The sequence below is a fragment of the Stigmatopora argus genome, chromosome 1 (genome assembly GCF_051989625.1).
Source record: "Stigmatopora argus isolate UIUO_Sarg chromosome 1, RoL_Sarg_1.0, whole genome shotgun sequence".
In the NCBI taxonomy this organism is placed as follows: domain Eukaryota; kingdom Metazoa; phylum Chordata; class Actinopteri; order Syngnathiformes; family Syngnathidae; genus Stigmatopora; species Stigmatopora argus.
Genome location: NC_135387.1, coordinates 11,470,560 through 11,490,852, shown reverse-complemented (window position 1 = coordinate 11,490,852; position 20,293 = coordinate 11,470,560). Strand labels below are relative to the sequence as shown.

The 20,293-nt window shown below is 40.8% G+C and overlaps 2 protein-coding genes across 4 annotated transcripts; one reads left to right on the top strand and one right to left on the bottom strand.

The window, feature by feature from the left end:
* Positions 1-138: 138 nt before the first annotated feature.
* Positions 139-7,682, top strand: stat1a (signal transducer and activator of transcription 1a). The gene is made up of 24 exons (XM_077596502.1): positions 139-301; positions 1,331-1,461; positions 2,274-2,418; positions 2,638-2,733; positions 2,838-2,921; positions 3,000-3,078; positions 3,156-3,247; positions 3,423-3,574; positions 3,757-3,915; positions 3,994-4,086; positions 4,167-4,226; positions 4,299-4,319; positions 4,627-4,717; positions 4,863-4,904; positions 4,982-5,071; positions 5,136-5,234; positions 5,379-5,514; positions 5,593-5,648; positions 5,757-5,854; positions 6,348-6,487; positions 6,562-6,750; positions 6,820-6,895; positions 6,968-7,052; positions 7,118-7,682. The coding sequence occupies exons 2-24, from the start codon at positions 1,334-1,336 to the stop codon at positions 7,145-7,147; spliced, it is 2,241 nt and encodes a 746-aa protein (XP_077452628.1). The 5' UTR covers positions 139-301; positions 1,331-1,333; the 3' UTR covers positions 7,148-7,682.
* On the bottom strand, positions 7,641-20,141 carry LOC144071426 (glutaminase kidney isoform, mitochondrial-like). Of its 3 annotated transcripts, none has more exons than XM_077596516.1 (18): positions 19,757-20,141; positions 15,674-15,770; positions 14,501-14,619; positions 13,278-13,407; positions 13,125-13,204; positions 12,877-13,040; positions 11,508-11,566; positions 10,844-10,876; positions 10,718-10,776; positions 10,575-10,641; positions 10,397-10,447; positions 10,152-10,328; positions 9,941-10,072; positions 9,776-9,868; positions 9,598-9,659; positions 9,418-9,494; positions 9,296-9,359; positions 7,641-8,563 (listed from the first exon to the last, which is right to left on the bottom strand). In XM_077596516.1, the coding sequence occupies exons 1-18, from the start codon at positions 19,984-19,986 to the stop codon at positions 8,416-8,418; spliced, it is 1,842 nt and encodes a 613-aa protein (XP_077452642.1). In that variant the 5' UTR covers positions 19,987-20,141; the 3' UTR covers positions 7,641-8,415. The 3 variants fall into 3 exon arrangements, with proteins under 3 accessions (XP_077452642.1, XP_077452652.1, XP_077452661.1); XM_077596526.1 differs by having other exon boundaries at positions 15,674-15,764; XM_077596535.1 differs by lacking the exon at positions 19,757-20,141 and adding an exon at positions 16,508-19,738.
* Positions 20,142-20,293: the final 152 nt, after the last annotated feature.

Sequence of the window (20,293 nt, the reverse complement as noted above, 5' to 3'; positions counted from 1 at the left end):
AACAAAAACCTATTTTCGCCGTTAGGCTTGGTATTATGCTGTAAAAAAACTAAACATGAGGCCTAAAATCTCAGCTATGTTTTCTTAGAGTTACAGGGAGGTGATCTTAAAGACAGAACAGCCGCTCATCGGCCGTTTGATTGGCTGCCTAAGAAAAGGGCGTCCCAAAATCTTGCACTCATGGCAATGATTGGTTACTTCCAGTGGCACTGGCAAAACATTTTATTACAGTTCGACCGACAGAGCAAGAAACAAGAATAAAGAAGTAGATCTGCTTTTGCTTTCTCCGTGATCAATAACGGTAAGTTAACATTACATCTTTACTTTTACCTCCGCCGTGGAATGCCAGGCTTTCGTGGGGGTTTGTCCATATTCCAGTCAATTGTCACCTGTAAGCCGCCAAACAATGTTAATCTAACCTAAATCGTCATATCAATCATAATTTAATTACGATCAAGCCAGCTTCCATTCGAAAATGACGCCGTCAAGCCCCTCATTTCGATCATTGTTTGAATTATACGCATTACGGTAATGCAACGTGGTGACTTCAGGGTATGCATTCAGTCAAAAAATTATATTTCAAAAACATGGAGCTCCCATAGAACAGGTCAGCTTTAGGAGAACACTGGAGCACCACAAGACTCAAAACTTTTTTTTTTTTAATTAATTTTCTGTACTGCTTATCTTCACAAGAGCCTATCCCAGTAGACTCCTGGCACCAGGTGTGGGACACCCTGAATTGGTGGCCAGCCAATCGCCTGACACAAGGAGATGGACAACCAATCATAGAGAAGCCTACCCTGCATGTTTTTAGGATGTGGGAAGAAACCAAAGTACCCAGACAAATCCCACATAAGCCAGGGGAGAGCATGCAAACTCCACACACGAGGGTCCGGACCTGGGATCGAACCCTCGATCTCATTACAGTTAGGCCTACACCACTTGAACCACCGGGCCATCCAACTAAAGAATTGTAAAATTAAAACTGTTTGGCCCGTCAAACTCAAAGTTCTCTAAAATGGTTAGCGTCACAGTTCTGTGATTGAGGGTTCGATCCCAGGTGTCCACCTTCCTGTGTGGAGTTTGCATGTTCTCTCTCCTCTGGTGAATCTTGAATCTTGGTGAATGCCATTGTTATATTTGTTACGTGTTAACCCCAAGTGCAGTGTTTGACTACTTTTTCCATTTCTGCACGACTTGATTATAAGATGGGACAGATCGACAATAAAGAAATCCATGTAACAAATCCCTAATTATAATGATTATTTGTTGGTTGGAGTTATGTTAATGTAAAAATTTGACAGAAGCCTTCATTGTTGAATTTGACCAGGAAATGGCTCAGTGGGCTGAGCTTCAGATGCTGGACTCCAAGTACTTGGAGCAAGTGGACATGCTGTATGACGACTCATTTCCAATGGATGTCAGAGACTACCTGAGCAAATGGATCGAAAGCATTGACTGGTGAGATGACATGGGATGGTACAAGGCAGCATACCAGAAAGATGCTCACAAAAGACACTGGAAACTGCCAAGTGATATGAATTCAAACATGTAGCACCTTTGTAAATAGATCGTGTTGCTTGTGGCCCATTTGAATATTATTATTTGTGTTTGTATTCAAAACCTAAAGTCATTCTGTTCAAGTTCAAAAAGCTGAAATAAAAGTTAAATGCAAGAACTAATAAAATGAATAATAATATTATTTGAGATAAAATAAATCAATGTAAAGAAAACAAAATCCAGGACTCAAAGTTGCAAGTAAACACAGGATTTTAAGTACATTATGTATTTTTTATTTTATGTTTTTAAATTAGACATGTATTTCTATGGATAGAGGACATATATTACTAAGTTAAAGACCCATTCACATGAATGAATGCATTTAACGTGGTGAATGAACTCACTTGCGTTTTGGCTACACACTTTGATATGTCATCCATTGCAGACTTATGATCCTAAAGTCAAAATACTATATGTGCATAGTACATATTGTATTTCTATGTATTTTGCATTTTTATTTGGCTTGTTTCTACTGGCACGTATGATTCAAATTTTGAATGCCATCAAATCTAAAATGCTGAGCATTCAGAAATTCATCTAACAGTTGTAGTGGCAACCCTGTACATTGCTCTACACAGTTAAGATGGGTGCAGTAGCATTGGTCGGTGCGCAGCAATCCTGAAGAACGCTGACCGCCCCCTCTTGACCTCACGACCTTGATGGTTCAAGGGTGGAAAACTTAAAATGATTCCTGTATTTTTTGACGATTTCAGGGACTTGGTGGCAAATCAAGAATCGTTAGCAGTGGTCCGCTTTCATGAGCTACTGACTCAACTGGATGACCAACACAGCCGCTTTGTTCTGGAGAACGAGTTCCGACAGCAACATAACTGTCGCAAGAACAAGAGGAACCTGCAGGTCAGATTGTGCCAAAACTTTATATGCCCTTTTTATTTAAATTATATTTAGGTGCTCCTCTATTGCTTTTAATTTCTTCCAGGAATACATGCAAATTTGATTTCACCTAATTTTACAAGTCATATGTTTTGGGAACGCTGCATTTTCTTCTCCATCCATGTTACAAAGACAATAAAGATGCTCTGTTTTGCTCTATTTATCAATACAATCATTTTCCAGGATAGATTCCAGGATCAACCATTGTACATGGCCATGATCATCTCAAAGATCCTGAAGGAGGAACGGGTGATCCTCGCCACCGCAAAGAGCGCCATGGTAAGACTGCACTTGCGCTTGTACCAAATCTTTTAAAGGATGGCTCTAAATTGATATCAATAAGACTCCAGATGTAAAGTCACGTCGTTAATGTAAATTTACAGCAAACTGTGTTAGCACAGTCTGCTATCGTGGTGGATAAACAAAGGCTGAACACCAAAGTGAAGGAGATGAGAGACAGAGCTCAGGTGACATATTTAATACACAAGTTGTGCTTCTGGTTGGACTTTACGGCTATTTCAAACGCATTTGTGAAAATCTCTCAGGTGGCAGACCAAGCCATAAAAATTCTGGAAGATCAGCAGGATGAATATGACTTTAAATTCAACTCGTTAAGGAGCAAAGGTAAAACCTGCCTATATTGAAAATATATGTTAATGTGCCATTATGGAAGTAATTTATTGTCTTGTATGTTCGTCCAGAGAATGAATGTAATGAAATGTCACCAAAGGAACGAGAGAAGGATAAGATGGTCATCAACAGGATGTTCTTGGATCTACAAATCAAACGACAGGTTGGTTCATCTGCTGAATATTTACCAAAGAAATTTGAATGGGTACAATGACCTTGGCTCCAACAACGGCCGTGCACAAGGGTGTTTTGGCTTGATTTGACATACATTCAATGCAAGCGTTTTGAGAAAGAAAAAAGGAAGAAGTCCTTAGTCATGCAGACCTTTATATAATCAGGACACGGTGCTTCAGCTGACTGATCTTCTGAACATCACTCAAGCTTTAATGACAGACCTGTTCAACGACGAGCTGCCAGAGTGGAAGCAGAGGCAACAGATCGCCTGCATCGGTGGGCCGCCCAATGCCTGCCTCGATCAGTTGCAGAACTGGTGAGCTCCGACGCAGCCTTTATCTCATTGCCTGACATTGATGGCTAAAAACATCCCAAAATATTTTTACACTTTCTGTTAAAAAAATGACGCCAATGCATTAAACATACGTACTTTGACTTGTCGGTTCCATTTGTTGATTTGGTTTTACTTGAATATAAAACCGATTTTCTCCATTAAAGGTTCACGGCAGTTGCGGAAACTCTCAAAGAGTTTCATCAGCATCTTAAGAAGCTGCAAGAGTTGGAGCAGAAGTTCACATATGAAAACGACCCCATCACCCAAAAGAAAGAGTTCTTTGAGGTCCGATCCCTGGAGCTGCAGAGGAGCCTCCTCTCTAAGTATATATTAATCTTCTCCTGGTCACTTGCTCGTCATTGCAGTGATATGTCATGAGATTGTTGTCTGTACGTATGCAGTGCTTTGGTGGTGGAGAGACAGCCCTGCATGCCCACCTACCCTCAGAGGCCGCTGGTGCTGAAAACCGCCACTCAGTTCACGGTAAAACTACGGTAAGAAGCAGCTTTGCTGAGCAGGCAGCAACCCCCCCCCCAGAAAATTAGATATCCATGCCATATGCACGTTTGCCCAGGTTCCTGGTGAAGCTGCCCGAATACAACTACCAACTTAAAGTCAAGGTGGTATTCGACAAGTAAGACACACACTAAGTTAAGAAATAATTTCTTTGAACTTGTTCTTAATATTCTGTTTTGCTCTTTTTCAGGGGCGTGACGGGGAAGAAAGGGTATGTCTGCTAATAACCCCATTACTTGTCCTAAATTTGTCCCAAAATTAATAGGAGTTGCCCAGTATTTAATTAAACTCAACAGGAAGCAACCACAAGTCAAGATACACAGAAATGCCTCCAAATCAAGAGCGTAGTAACCTAGAATTGAACTTTTTATACATTTAATTCTTTTAATCAGTCATTTTCCATATAAGCAATTAAAAACTAAATGTTGTATTTTGTCAACACGTTTAAACATCGGATTTGACTTGTCTGTCCTTTTCTCATGTTGAGCGTCTATGAGATAGCCATGCGTGTGTCTTAGATTACGAAAGTTCAACATCTTGGGAACAAACACAAAGGTTATGAACATGGAGGAGTCAAATGGCAGTCTGTCAGCAGAGTTCAGACATCTGGCAAGTATTTTTCAATGTTAATGTTGATTTGGTGAGATGAGACTAAAATTGTACACTGAAAATTGTCCAGACTCTAAAACGTTTTGTGCGCATTCTATGTGCATAAAAGTCCCCCATTAAAAGTGTGTTTTTGTTTTTCACGCAGACATTAAAGGAGCAGAAGGTAGCAGGAAACCGCACCAATGAGGTGGGTGGGAGTCCGACTTCCTCTTTCAGCTTGGGTTGGGCTGGGAAATTTATGGACGTGTGCCTTGGTGGGCGTAGGCTCCGCTGGTGGTCACAAAGGAGCTTCACTCGTTGAGCTTTGAGTCAGAGCTGCAGCTCGGCCAGTCCGGAAACAAGTTCAAGCTGGAGGTGAGACGACGCGGTTTGCGGAACATGGCCGACGGAGACGATTGGCTTTTTGTGTCTTTCCCAGGCTCTGGCTCTGCCCATGGTGGTGATCTCCAATGTGTCCCAGCTGCCAAGCGGCTGGGCGTCCGTCTTGTGGTACAACATGCTTACCACTGAACCCAAGGTGACCACACCAGCAAATTTTAGAGAATTGAGAATCAATTTGAGTTCACTTGGAAACATTATACAATATTTTAGCCTTATCTCAAAGCTTCCGCTCAAAACGTAATTTTCCTATAAGATTTTTTCTTTCCCGTTGCCTTCGTAGAACTTGCAGTTCTTCCTGTCTCCTCCTTCAGCCAAGTGGTCTCAGCTCTCTGAAGTTCTCAGCTGGCAATTCTCCTCCATCACCAAACGTGGTCTGAACAAAGAGCAGCTCAACATGCTGGCTGACAAACTGCTAGGTCAAAGCCGGAACTCCCAATTTGCATTTGACATGAGTAAATATGGAGTACACATTTTCATCCAGTGTCTACTTGCAGGCCCCAATGCTCAGGGGAACCCGGATGGGCTAATTCCCTGGAACAAGTTTTGCAGGGTGACATGCACAAATAATTCAACATCACTTTATAATTCTCACTCAGTGCTGTTATAAGACGGGAGTTGTTGTGTGTTCGCTACTAATATGAATATTTATATCATACAGACTCAAAATTGCAACGATAAAGGGTTTCCCTTCTGGTTATGGATCGAAGGCATTCTGGATCTGATCAAGAGACACTTGGTTACCCTTTGGAATGACGAGTGAGTTCTTCCTCTTGACAAAAACTTGGAAGTGTACCTGAACTGAACACGTCTTCTTATAAAGGGAGCCTATGGAGCTAACTAGCTATGAGTGGTTTAGAGAATAAATGCCGATACCCACTAATATAACAATAATTTCTATTATTTATGTTTTTTTTTTTAAACAACCTAATATAGTCCGTTATCCTTTCAAGTTTAAAATTCTTTAGTGCCAACCTTTGAATAGCTGTCCTTTTAAAATAATAATAATAATAATAAAATAATAATAATTCTCTCCCCCAAAAATGGCACTCCACCTCAGTCATGTTTTGCACTTAAAAGAATGACTTGACAGCAGGGTTTCTCGGGCATTGAGTCATGTAAGCACCACCAATGGTACTTGCTATGTTAGCTCAGAAATATGAAAAAGGTGTCCTCTATTTCAGTTACCTAATGGATATAATTTTTATATTATGGGGTGCCTGTTTTGATACTAATTCCTGTTTGCACGTAGCTACATCGTGGGCTTCATCAACAAGGAACGCGAAAAAGCCTTGCTGAGCGACAAGGGTCCGGGTACCTTCCTGCTCCGGTTCAGCGAGAGCAGCAAAGAAGGAGCCATTACCTTCACATGGGTCGAATATGACATGTGTGGTGAGCCCTAATCCCTTTCTTCCTACGCTTCTCTCCAATCTGTTTCCTTCATTTCCATGTTGTCTTTCCTCCAGACAAACCCACCTTCCACTCAGTAGAGCCGTACTCAAAGAAAGACCTGAGCGTTGTCTCGCTGCCTGACATCATTCGCACTTACAAAGTGATGGTGATGGATGACATCCCAGAAAACCCTCTGCGCTTCCTCTACCCTAACATTCCAAAAGATGTGGCCTTTAAGAAGTACTATGTCAAAAACGCAGAGGGTAAGGCATGAGAATCACGACGGCACATGTGCTTAGAGGTTTTAACTTGTGTCCAACTGGCACATTTAGCTTCTGAGCCTATGGACCTGGACAACACAACAAAGAGTGCCTACATAAAGACAGAGCTTATACCTGTCTCCCAAATGTAAGCGTTCAAATTTTTTGATGTAGTTCATCCCTGAGCTCTGAGTTGATGACCTCTATTGCCACCACGCAGGAAGCAGATGCATCAGATGTTGCCCATGTCGCCTGAAGAGTATATGTTTTTGGAGCAGCAGGTCAATACCACAGACATTGAAGCGGTGAGACAACAATAACATCAGGTTTAATTTACTGAAATGTAATTTTGGTCTATTTTATCCCCCAGATGGTGGCAGACTTGGAGCAACAAAATTGAGCTGCTGCGAATAGGCTAATCTGTTATTTCTGGAGGTCGTTGTTTCATGTATATACTTAAATGACACTTGATTTATGTTTCAAGTATACAGATTTGAAAAAAAAATATAGCACTTATGGAAGTGACTCACTGTTGCAAACAGGTAAGCTCAAGTTTCATTTCCCCTTATGTTCTCCCATTAAATGTATATATAGCAAAAAAATAATTGAACTCAAAATTATAGATGAACAGTTATCAGTTTGTCCACTTATACTGCATGCACTGCATGATCAAATCAGTAAGCATTTAGTTATTTTTTATCATTTTCTGTTGGTCTGTTTACTACAAGTATAATGACAGCCTGTAAAAAAAAGGAATATAATATCCTGAAATTATAGCTTTGGTTTTGTTGTTTCACTCAAAAATGTCAAGGCTTCCCCTCCTCCTGCGGGGCCACTGCTGTCCAGTCTTCAAAATACGTGTGTCAAAAATACTGCAGTTATTGTGCTTCTACTTTGTTACCATTGTTTTATTAAACTTCCTGTATTTAACTGTAGTTTTCCATCTCTGTGAGTCATTTACAGGTTTACAAGTTTCCAAAACAACAATCGGTGTTACAAATACATAAAACAATCCGATAACACTAAATAACAAACAATTTCAGCACAAAACTGCAAACAAAGCGAGGGGCGATTATCGACCGTTGCACTGTCACAACAAAAGACCTGAACTTAGGCTCATTGTTGACATTTTTGCACCAACTTTAACAATAAAGTGCCAGTTATAAAAATGAAAAACACATCATTGGGAATGTAACCACAAAAAATGTACGGTCCGCACATCGGGAATGACATCTTTTTCAAGGCTTACCCTAGCACAGTGCAACAGGGATACGACAACAACTTTCATCTTAAATACATGAATAAATAATACAAACACAGCAAGGTTTGGAGAGAAACCTTCCAGCACGTGGCGATGTTTAAAATACAGAAGTATTGTCTAATACATTTGTTTGAAACAAAACTGTACCAGCGGCCACTAAATGAAGCCAGCATTCAGCTTTTGGCTGGTTATATTCTACGAAATACAAGAAAAGTAAAGCTGATGGAGCGGGCGAGGGGGTGACAATACTGGTAAATCTATTCCAAGTAGTACAACACCAGCTAACAACAACAACAACGCGACTAAGTGCTTTTTCTCAAGTGCTAACATTTGGTGTGATCAGAAAAAAACCTAATCTAAAGTTTTGTGCAAGACGCTTTGGAGTGACGATGTTCCGTCCAGTCATATTACAACAGGCTATCTAGGTTCTTCTCTGCATTCTCCTTGGCTACTGGAGTCTCCTGAGGACTGTACAGATTGTGGTAATCGCGTAGGATGGTGACCACATCGTGGTGGCCGAAGTGAACCGCCTCATCCATTGGTGTGTTGGCCCACCTGTGAGGCAAAAAAAAATACTATCTTGAGACATATCTCGCTCCTGTAGAATAGGGCCATCATGATTAGTGTAAAACGAAGTCCTTATCAAATTTGGTAGAGATCTTGTTAACCTAAAAGATGTCCAAATGCATTTTTTTTTTACCCTTAAATTAATTCAGTGGCTGTCATAAAATGCTCTGCGCTGCCCTGTTTAAATGAATGAAATGCTTATCCCTGTCAATGGCAATGAATAAACATTCTTAACATTTATCAAATAAAGAATATTTTAAATAACAAAAACAAAAGAACAACTAAATATTCTATTCATTTAAATTTGTATATGTTTGTATTTTTTCTTTTGTTTTTATCAAAACCTAAAAATGTAATATTTGATCTATTATAACTGTAATAAAAACTACTGAGTGATGTCTTTTTTTTTTAAATGTATTTAGTTTTGATTACTAATAATTTTGATAAAAGAAAAACTAAATGTCCTTTTTTAACTTTTATTGAAAACAATAAGGAAAAAATATATTCTTTTAAAATGGGTACTTTTAAAATTAATAAAATACCCAAAATATAAAATATATTTCCCTGTAACAAACTACATTAGGAAATCTATACAAACCTATTAATTATAGTAAAAATAGTTAGATTATATTACTATAATCATTTGTGGGAGTGACAAAACCAAAAGGTGGGCTTTAAACACTTCAGTTGTATGAAATCACTGCTCTTGCAGTTAGTTACCTGTCTTTGGGAACCGGGTTCACCTTACAGGCCTCGAGCAAAAAGCGGACCACCTCAGCATGCCCTGGAAAACAGAGTCAAATTCGTCAGCCTGAAACTCCCATGAGAAGTCGGGGGCTCACCTTCAGCGGCCGCCACGTGCAGTGCTGTCCTGGAGTCGTAGTCTCGCTGCTCCATGTCCATGGAAGACAAGGCAAACCTGCCAAAACAGAACACTCCCTGAAAGGGACGCAGGGCGGCAGAACCGAAAGCCGCAAAGCAAATCGAGACGTCTTGCATGGAAAGTTTCTAAAATGAAGTACCTCCTCAAGGCTGACACGTCTCCTGTGTAGGCAGCAAACAACAGATTGATCACAGACTTCACCTGAAAGAATCAAAGCAGGCAAATTAAACGAGTGCTCTGAGCAAAAGGATTGAATTTCCTGTTAGCTGGCGCCTCAGAGACAAGGAGACACATCAGATGAGCAAACCATCACTCACCCTCTGGTCTCCTCCCTCCCTGCGAGGATCCAGTTTCTTGGCAAAGTGTCTCAGGTTATCATAGTTGTGAAAGTTGCAGAGGGACACCAGATCCTGCAACAACATTTATTAGGCATTCATCTTGCGCAATGTGTACTACAACACAACATCACCCCCAAAAGTTACCGTGCAGAACTTGATGCCTCGCACGCTGTTTCCCAGCTTATCGAGCGGAGGGGACCAACACATGACTCCCATGACGTTTGGGACAACGAGCAAGATCCCGCCTGCGACGCCAGATTTAGCCGGGAGTCCTACCTAAAAGCGACAATTGTGTTGTGCAATCCACCGTTGCGCGTGATAAAACGGAGTCTGACGGGCGGGATGCCGGACTTACGTGGAAGGCGAACTGCCCAGAGAAATCATACATTCCGCAAGAGTGCATAAGGCTGAGGGTGTTGCGCACCGCTTCTGGGCTCAGTACACGCTCCCCTGTGATGGGACAGAAGCCACCGTTGGCAAGGGTTGCCGCCATGACGCTGGCGCTCTCACAGGTCACCTCAATGGAGCACAACTGGAAAGAAAAGCATCGCACTGTCAGTATGTCTAGAAGGCAGCTATTGGGAGCTGAGCGTTTCTTGCCTGGAAATAGAAGTCTAAGATGGACGTCATATCCGTTCCCTCAGGAAAACACTGGAAGTACAGAAACACAGAAAAAAGAGGCAGAGAATTTGTACCCCAAATTGCAATTTTTCTTTACGCAACCATTAATTAGAACCAAAAACCAAGTATGTCCAAAGACCCTTTGGCTCAACCTGACCTTCTTTTCCTTCAAATAGTAGCCAATGGCAAAATTTCTGTCTCCAGATTCCCGCTCGGACTGGAACCTGAAAGCCATGAAGCACCCATGATGACCTTTTCCTTATTCTCAGTTAAATATTGATGCCACGCAGTTGAACTCACGTGGCGTTGCTGAAGCCGACGTACTCGTTTCCTGCCAGCTTGTTCATGAAGTTCATGACCTGCGGATTTATCGCTTAGTCAGTGTATTTTCCGCTAAGTGCCAGTAATAGTTGTAGTGATACTCACGTAATCAAATTTCTCAGCATTGCTGGCTCCTTGCTGTAACACATTCAACAATGTCTATCAAATTTCATCAGATTTATGGAAATCAAACCACTACAGAATTTATCTTTTCAGGCAGCGGTCCCCAACCTTTTTCTCACTGCGGACCGGTAAAGCTTTTTCTATTTTCTCGGAAAAAATTGTGTGGGGTCGGTGCACGAATGAGATTCACAACGGCAAAAAAGTCCCAAACATTATAGCAATTATTTATTATTATTATAACCTTTTCTCATTTCTGGTAGGAGGGTGAGATTGAAAATGGTAATATTTGTTACTATGACTGACCAGCAACATGTGGCTCGCAAACCGGTACCGGTCCATGGACCGGTGGTGGGGGACCCCTGTTTTAAATATCCTCGCATTAAAAGCCAACGGTCACGTTGAGGCAGTACACACCAGCAGGGGGAGCTCTTGAGTGCAGAATTGAAGGTGACCTGCTGTTTTGTGAGCTTGTGTTCACGTGATGTGCACGATGTCAGGGATACACAGCCTTCCACCAAATCCCCTTTCAGCATGATTATATCCTTAATCTGCCTGAGTTCACTAATCTGAGGTTTCTGAAAATTTGCCATACTAACTCAAATTCAACTAACATTAGGTTAATAAACCATATTTCTGGTTGGGTTACCTTGATGAGAGAGGTGCAGACAATGGCGCCGGCGTTCACCATGGGGTTGTGCGGTTTGTCTGTGACACACAGTTTCAGATTAACTCATGCCTTTTGAAGAAATTACATTACATTGGTAGCTTGCAAAAGCAAAACAACTGCGTGAAAGGATATATTATTACAACTCACTACGCAAGGCTGCAATGACCCTGTACTCAAGGGATCCCTCCCCCAACAAAGATCACAAAATTCCTGAATGGACTTTGATGCTAACATCCCTATGGTTTTCTAAGAAATCAGTGATTGATCGATCGACCGACCAAAAACATGAACCTCCTAAGACCCAGACTCTTGCAAAGCATGCATTTTTATTTTCTCTTTGATATTACGATTAATTGGGACCTGATGAGTGTAAAAACAAAGAATTACCTTTTTACATGATGTCGTTTCTGAGAAAAATTACGCCAGGCCCCTGTAGTCCAAAATGTAACATTGTAGTCTTATGACAACCAAAAATGTGATGTCCACACATGTGGACACCAGGTTCAAACTCTGTTAAATTGTCATACAACTTAATTTTATCTATTTATTTAATCGTCTGCTTCTGACAAAAATGTTTATTTTTCGCTTCAATACATTCTGCCAGTAATTTTATTTAATTTCAAAATTGATAAAGGTACATTTTATACAGTGGATTATATTATTTGGGCCCCTCCATTTTTGTTTTGTTTTGGACTACACTTTCAACCTACATAGTAAGTGTTATTCTTACCAATATTTCCTCTGCAAATTTACCAGAAAATGAGTTTCATTGCTCACATTTAACCCATCCACCCATTTTTTTACTAAGACCATTAGCTTTGCGGCAAAAGGGAACAATCCCGCTAACTTTTGGCAATTGGACCTCTAAACCAGGTGTGTTCAAACTTTTTTTTTCTGAAAGAGCCAGTTTCAGAAAAATCAAATGATGCGAGGGCCAACTTGAAATCCTTCTACTAAATAGAGGAAGGGATTCAGTTAAAAAAAAGAGTTTTAATTTCTTTTTTTTAAGGCAAAAATTCATTTGCTGCGATTGAAAGCGACGGATGTCCAAAAGTGGACATCGGGCCGTAAATTGCAGACCATCGCTCTCGACCTTGAACTAGTCACAAGGGACTCATAAAGGCAAACATTTGGAATGACAAAGACCCTAAGGAAAATCTGGAGTCTTATCTCAAGCTAACATTCAAGGAGAAAAGCAAAAACACAACCCGTTGAAGAGCACAGCAAGGCTGTGTACCCGTGCTGCCCCTTCTTATCAATAATTCATCCTGCCTTCACAAGAACTGGGCTCTTCTTCCATACAACCACTGCGGTACATTCTGTGGCGTGGCAGTGTGTTCTTCCTTACCATCATCATTCAAGAAGAGCTTGTTGAAACGCAGGCCGCTGGGCTCTTTGCCGATAAATCGGTGCACGTATTCGGTGCCGTGGTCATGAACGGCGATGGCATATTTCAACGGCTTCACACAAGACTGTAGACAGAAGGGCACCTTGGTGTCACCTACGGTGTGCCTGGAACAGAGACGCACACGTACTGTATAGTGGTACGCCGCCCGAACATTACAAGGTGGTTTCCCCATTACAGATTAAACGTACCTCTGGCCATCCACGGTGCACAGGGAGACGGCCCACAAATCTGGGCTGAAACGAGCCAGTTGGGGAATGTAGTCAGCCACCTGTGGGAAGACTTCTTTAAGACACTACCAATGGACTGGTCTCAGCCAGAAAGGTCGCTGAATTGTCAGTCACCTGCCCTCCGGACATGTTCTTTGCATTGTCGTAGAGCTCGTCCATGTGGCGGCAAAAAGGTTGGAAGTCCGGAATGACAAATTTCTTTCGAAAAGCTTGAGTGAGCAGCACAATGTTACTCTGCACACATCTGCATACAACAGACACAACACATAGACACATATTAAGTACGGTTTTTGTTTTTGCCAATCAGTTGTGTAGCACCAAAACAAGATTTACAACAGAGTACCTTTAAATAATTAGTTTTACATAAATAAAATGATAGAAAAAAATTCAGTTGGTCATCCAATGTGATGAATGGAGCAATCGTGGTCGTGATTTTGGTTGACTTTTTTTTTGCTATCGCTGAACATTTTCTCTTTGAACTCCAGTTTGTTTTCAGTAGTCTAAATAGTCTAAATATAAATATTTATACAGTGAATAGTGTGGACCACCCTGTATAAATATATATCGATATATTTGCAATATCCTTAAACCTCTGGATAATTTTGTTGCTTGTAGCCCTTAACTCATTCACTGTCATTGTCAGTTATGGACCTCAAATCCATTTCAGCTGGAAAGCCTGACATTTAGAGATCATATTTCATTGACGGCAATAGATGTCCAACCCAATTGGCTGGGGGTGCCAGTCAAAACGGAGCGGACGTCTATCGCAGCCAATAAGTTAATACTTAAAAATAAAGATTCTCTGAAAATGACGTCATCGGGCCCTTTCCACACTTGAAATCACTTCGTGTCTTAACTCACTGGGTTCTATTAACGGCGATGGACGTCCAATCAATTTAAACTGTGACCTCAAATCGCCCCTCGTCCTCAATGGCACTAAAACATGGTCAATCACTGCCAGCCGCACAGTTGAACGTGTCAAATAACTAGAATATTTCCTCTGCTCTGAGTTTTTTCAGCCATTAAAAACAAAGCCAGCCCATGGTGCGGAAGTTTCTCAGGGATTTGTCTTTCGGCTATCTCTGGGATCACTCGCTGTAATCCCGCTAGTGTGGGATCCCTGTGGGGAAAACACGCTACACTCCACTGGCTGCTCACGTGCCGAGCTCTATAAATAAGCCCTGGAAAACGGTGCAGTGGATCACGGCCATGAGCCATCAACACCTCCCCGGATTGGCAGGCCAACATCATCACATTTTTCTACACAAATTGACTCCGAGCGGCTTCAAACATGAGTTGTCTTCAGTAACATCAGCTCTGGCTATTTAAAGACGTACTTCTTGAAGAGGTGTTTATCCAGGGTTCCGTCTGAGGTTGTTTTCATCGTCACCTTCAGCATCTCCATACATTCTTTTAGCCGGGGGTCTCCTGTTCGAAGACCCGTGGCCTTGAGAGCCTACGGAGGGGGGAGAGGATGGGTGGATGGAAAATTCATAACAAGGAATTGGGGTGGGGAAAAAAGAGGAAAATCAATAAATCACACTTTTTGGGTGGGGCCTAGAGTTGTAAAGGGAAGGAAGATTTCCCTGAAATTTTTACGTTTTAACATTTATGAAATACAAGTACTTTGTTATAAGCAGACGACTTTGCAAATAAAAGAATTAAAAAGTACCCCGTTCCAATATATTTTTTTTTAACTTTTTCAGTGCTGTTTACAAACTGACATCCAATCAGGGGCCTGTGGCTCCAGTTCCGCGTGTGGCTCTTTTGATCATTTTGCTTTGAATTTAAATGAATCAAAACACATCCTATACAGCTGTCAATGGCACCCAGTTAGTTGAATAAAACTTGATCAAGATTTAAATACTGTATTGAACAAGTGATTCTTTCATAGAAGTAAAACATGAAAAGCTAAATGAATATTACCATTATTTTTGGATTACGTGATGTACCTGGAAATCAATGAATTAGTTTTTGAAACAATAAATTTTTTTAAAAAGTGAGAGCATCCTCAGGTCATCCGTGCATCAAATCTTGTTTTAGTCAGCATGTCCAGGCAGGAATTTCTTGCCTGCAACTATATTTTGCTGTGTTTAGTGTAAATGTCCAAATTTGACCAATATGATTCATGCTTCCAAATCAATTTCTATTTACAGTCCCCCTGTGAGTCTGTCTTTTTTGCCTATTGTAAGATGTAAGTTCGTAATTTAGAGCCACCATTCAATTGTGTATATTCTTGCTCGTTTTGTTTTTGCTGCTTTTCTGTCTTAATGATTTGATTTGGTGATTCTCAATGATCCCATTTACTTTGATTTGCTTTGTACTTTGTGCTTTTGCTTTGTTGTTCTGTCTAATCACCCTCTTGCTACTGCCACAATGAAATTTCCCGAATACGGGATGAATAAAGTTATCCAATCCAATCCAATCCAATCCAATATTTGCAAAAATTCTAAAGGGAAAGTTCCAAGTTTGAAACTTCCTGGAATTTTGTAGGGCTTTTAGAGACTCACTGTGGTGAATTTGTGTGCTGGGATCTTCTCTTGGCCTTCAGCTATAGTGTAGAAGAGGAGATCCTCCAGGCTTGGCAAAATGCCTGCCTTCCTTCTCCTGCGTGAGCCACACACAACCAAACAGACAGACAGACGAGAGAGATGAGACCACTTTCGGGCAATGACAACTTCTGAAAACTCACTGTGATGTAATGTATCACACGTTGAGTTCTTTCATGTGCTCCTACGTATGTGTTATTGCTAGACTACCAGCCAGGCAGTGTCAATGACTCTCATTGTGTTACAGTTTTCCAATCAATAGCCAGCAGAGTTTACATCATTTGCTGTTGGGACATGGTGGTTGGAGGTCAAATCAGACCAATGCAAAATAATGACCAGGACGGTGAATGGGATATCATCCCATCGAAAAGAACCTGGCTGGTACTCACAGCGTCAAAGAGAGTTAGTCAGATCAGGAGAGCGCAGGGACACTCAGCTAAAATTTAAATCAACATGTGATCAGATTTGCACAAAGCTGTCTGCTCGCAGGCTGCTGCCGAGCATTATGGGAGACAGGCCGTGCTGGGAGAAACAAACCTAGTTCAATTTCGGGGCACTGAAAAATTCCCTTTTGAGAGATGATGCAGATAAAGAAGGAATACAGACAATATAATATTATATATATATATAAAATATATTTAAAGAGTGGATGATGAGGATGGATGAGGCAGAGAAGTCAAGCAGCTGTTGGGAGGCTATAGGATTATTTGAGGGAAATGGCAAGGAAGGATGATGAGGCTACTTCTACTGATGGAAAATACGCTAAAATTCAAATTAAAGTAGAAACATACTTACAAAGCAAAGCGAGCAGATCAACATAAGGAAGAGAATGTGCAGAGGAAATATTAATGAATTTGTGACAATAAAAAATGAAAAATATAACAGCTCAACTTTACCAAACTCTATGCGGAGAACAATATGGAGCAAACGGTTAGGCACACTACAAATTGTTTAGGTTTTTACGTTGAAGTGTCCTTTTTCACAAAAAGCATGGTAAAATGGAAGACTTAGTATGGCTGCTTAATACTGTATGTGTGCTAAGACAATGAAAGTACGGTATGCATAGGTTTCTCAAATAACTCCAATTTGAATTGACAGTATATGCTGTACAGGGGGTAAGCAAACTGGTCCACAAGGGCCGATGTGGGTCCCGTTTTTTGTTCTCACCGATCTAGCACAGACATTTTAACCAATGAGGTTTCTACTGAATCAAGCAGCACCAGATTGCAGTCAACTGATTACATTTGCAAGACACCAGATTGGTGAAACCATCTTCTGCTGATTGGTTGGACTCAAAACCTGAAGGCCCTTTATTTGGACACCCCTGGAATATACATGGAATATGTCTCTTCAGAATATTAATGGAATCGACAATTCTTGTCAGTGAATATTAAATTAAGAGGGTCCAGTTAATATGTAGTTCTGCATACAAAATTATACAATGTAAACATGAGCAGTTATTGTTAAATGCTGCACAAATATAAACATCAGCTTCACTGAAATATTGTTTTGCCTTCCAGCGAGAAATGTAATAATAGCCTTATTTCCTTAATGAGGCTAATGTTAAGTTTAAGGGTGGAACATCTGCAACACCTAGAGCAGTCGGCCGGATGATCACTTGCTTTTGTTTCACAGCTGAGTTGCTCTAAATCAGGGGTGGGCAAACTATTCCACAAAGGGCCACAGTGGGTGCAGGTTTTCATTCCAACCCATAAAGAGGACACATTTTCACCAATTTGGTGTCCTGCAAGTGCAATCAGTGGATTGCAGTCTGGTGCTTCTTGTTTTCTGCAGAAATCTCATTGGTCAAAGTGTCTGTGCCGGATCGGTTGGAACAAAAACCTGCACCCACAGCGGCCCTCAAGGAGCGGTTTGCCCGCCCCTGCTCTAAATCCAAGTGATGGACAATGAACTGATGTTTTTTCCTGGATTCAGGGTAAAGAGAAAAAGACACCTACCTGGCAGAAACCTAAGAAAAACACCCTGGGAGTGACTCATCTGCTCCTGAAAGTCATTACTGAAATGTTGGACAGTGCGACAACGAGCACTTTGAACTACAGTAAGTGTGTGAAAACTATGGCGGTGAGAAAAGTCAACAACCACTGTAAACACAGACAGAGTTGATGCAAGTCATAGTGTAACCTTCCAGGATGTTCAATCCATTCAGAGAGTTGAAGAGTATTGAAGTTGTGATTTTCCCGACTTCATAGGTACTACAGTGAAAGCTTGACTTACAACTTTGTTGCAGGTTTCATTCGTCAACAAAGCTCGTAACTCAATTTGCTCAATTTCAAACCATTTTTGCGGTTATTTATTTACTAGCCTTCTATCCCCGGCTATGTGCTCAGTCCAGTGTATGCATTTCCAAATGGATTATTACCGTAATTACTCGAATATAACACGCATATTTTTGCTATATAATTAATTCCAATAGTTGGGGGTGCGTGTTATAATCAAGAACTATTTTTTTTTTTTTTTTTTTTTTTTTTTTTTTTTTTTGTCTTGTTACATGGCCCTTAGCCTGGTGCTTTTTCTTGCCAAATAAATTGAATTGAAATTGAATTGAATAAAATAAATTACAAATTTTCGATCGGAAAAAGCATTGTCAAACTCACTTTGACGCACGGATTTTACGTCATCTCGTAAAGCCAATCGGATGATGTGTTGTGGGAGGAAGAGGAAGTGGATGAAGGAAGCGTGGACGTTGATAGGATTCTCAACGAAGAGATGTATGAGAGGACAGACAAAGAGAGAGAGGAACTCTTCATTTGAAGGATTCTAATGAATAAATTTGTTTGAACAAAACAATCGTGAAACGAAGAAAAAAAGGTAAGATTTCTGATTTTCGTCAGCGGGAAATTTTAGGTGCGCACTATATTCGAGTACTGCGTTTTTCCAGATTTTTTTGGCCCAAAATTACCTGCGTGTTATTTTCGAGTGCGCGTTATATTCGAGTAATTACGGTATTTGCCAGTGACCCTGTATGCTGTTGTGAAAATGACATTGGTTCCCTTCCCGTCATATCATGAGAAATTAATCTGCGCTTGTAGTGTGCTTATCTCTTCTTCTCTTTTTTCTTAAAATCCCTTGCTAAAAATAATATTGATTAGTGCACCAACTTAACCCTGGTACAACTTGGAACTCTTATGTTCGAAGACTGTCGCGTCATGTACTTATTTCATTTTAGGTATGTAATGGAATGGTTGTAAACTACACATGCTGTATGTTCACGTGACCATTACTAACATTAATGTGACAATTATTAGGCCCTTGTTAATCTTTCCTAAATGAAATGCAACCTTGGTATGATAACGCTGTTTGATTGTTCATTGCAAAGTGCTTATCTGTCCATGCAAAGGGGAACGGGATGTTGTGCATTTTAATATTTTGATCCTGTTTGCAGTAACATTTTTGCCCACAAATCTACATATTAGATGAATATAAGATGAATTTCAGGCCATTTTGGGGGGACCAATCGCTTATATACACCACTGTAAAGTAACTTATTCAATCAATAGGGACCGGTTAGTTCTCATATTGATTGTCTTTAAATCATATATTTTTTTAGCCCAATTCTTGATCCACACTCCATCAAAGTTTGACGACTGTGCAATTCATCGACTTTTTGAGTGGACAGAAAGGCCAATTGTGTTGAGTTACAGCATAGTATAAGGAAAATTAATTTATTCTAATTAGGAAAGATGGTTTTAGCAAAAAAAAAACACGTGTTTTGAGGTGACACAATGGATCCAATTCGTATCTCGAGGCACCAAGTCACGCACTACTACGAAATGCGCATTATAACGGTAACTGCGTACTTATACGTACTGTATTTAGTTATTTGCCACTACTACTTGAGCAGTACAGTCTTAAGCCACAGAGGCCTTCTAGAAATTCCAAAAGGCCTGTAATAGCACTCATAACTGTGGGCTTATGACAATAATAATAATAATAATCTTATAAATATTTAAGTGATCTTAAATCGTGCTTTGTTACTAATCAAATTGAGGAAGGTTGGCATCCACCGAGCATCGCTTGACTCACTTCTCTGTTGAAGAATCTTTGGTGGTCTCATTCTGTCCATCTGCTTTGGAACAAAAGCGTCTAGCGTCGCGGCGATCGGTGGCTCGCCGCCCGGTCAACTCCGCTCCGGTGGCCGGGGAGCGGTTCGCGTAGCCGGCTGCAAGTGGCGCGTGGACTCCGCCTGCCAAATGTCGCTTCAGCTGTCTCTGTAAGACGTCCTTGAGCAGTGTCGTTGGTCGTAAGTGGAACATTTCGATTTCGTCGATTTAAGGGCGCAACCAAAAGGTGAGAGTATCTAGCAGATGAATGAATGAAGCGCGTTTCTTGTCGGAATAACACTAGGATAAACGCGGAGCAGTGAATGGACAACAAGCGCTCGTCATGCGCGGATTTTGATTAGTTCTCAGAAAGTGTTACTTCCGGACACCGATTGGTCAGAAAAGCTGTCAGTCGTGAAATCATTTCCTGCAAACGCACCAGGCTACTGTGTGGAATTATACAGAAAATAAAACAAATTTTTAAAAAATCTGCAGTGGTTTAAATATGCTTATTATTTCT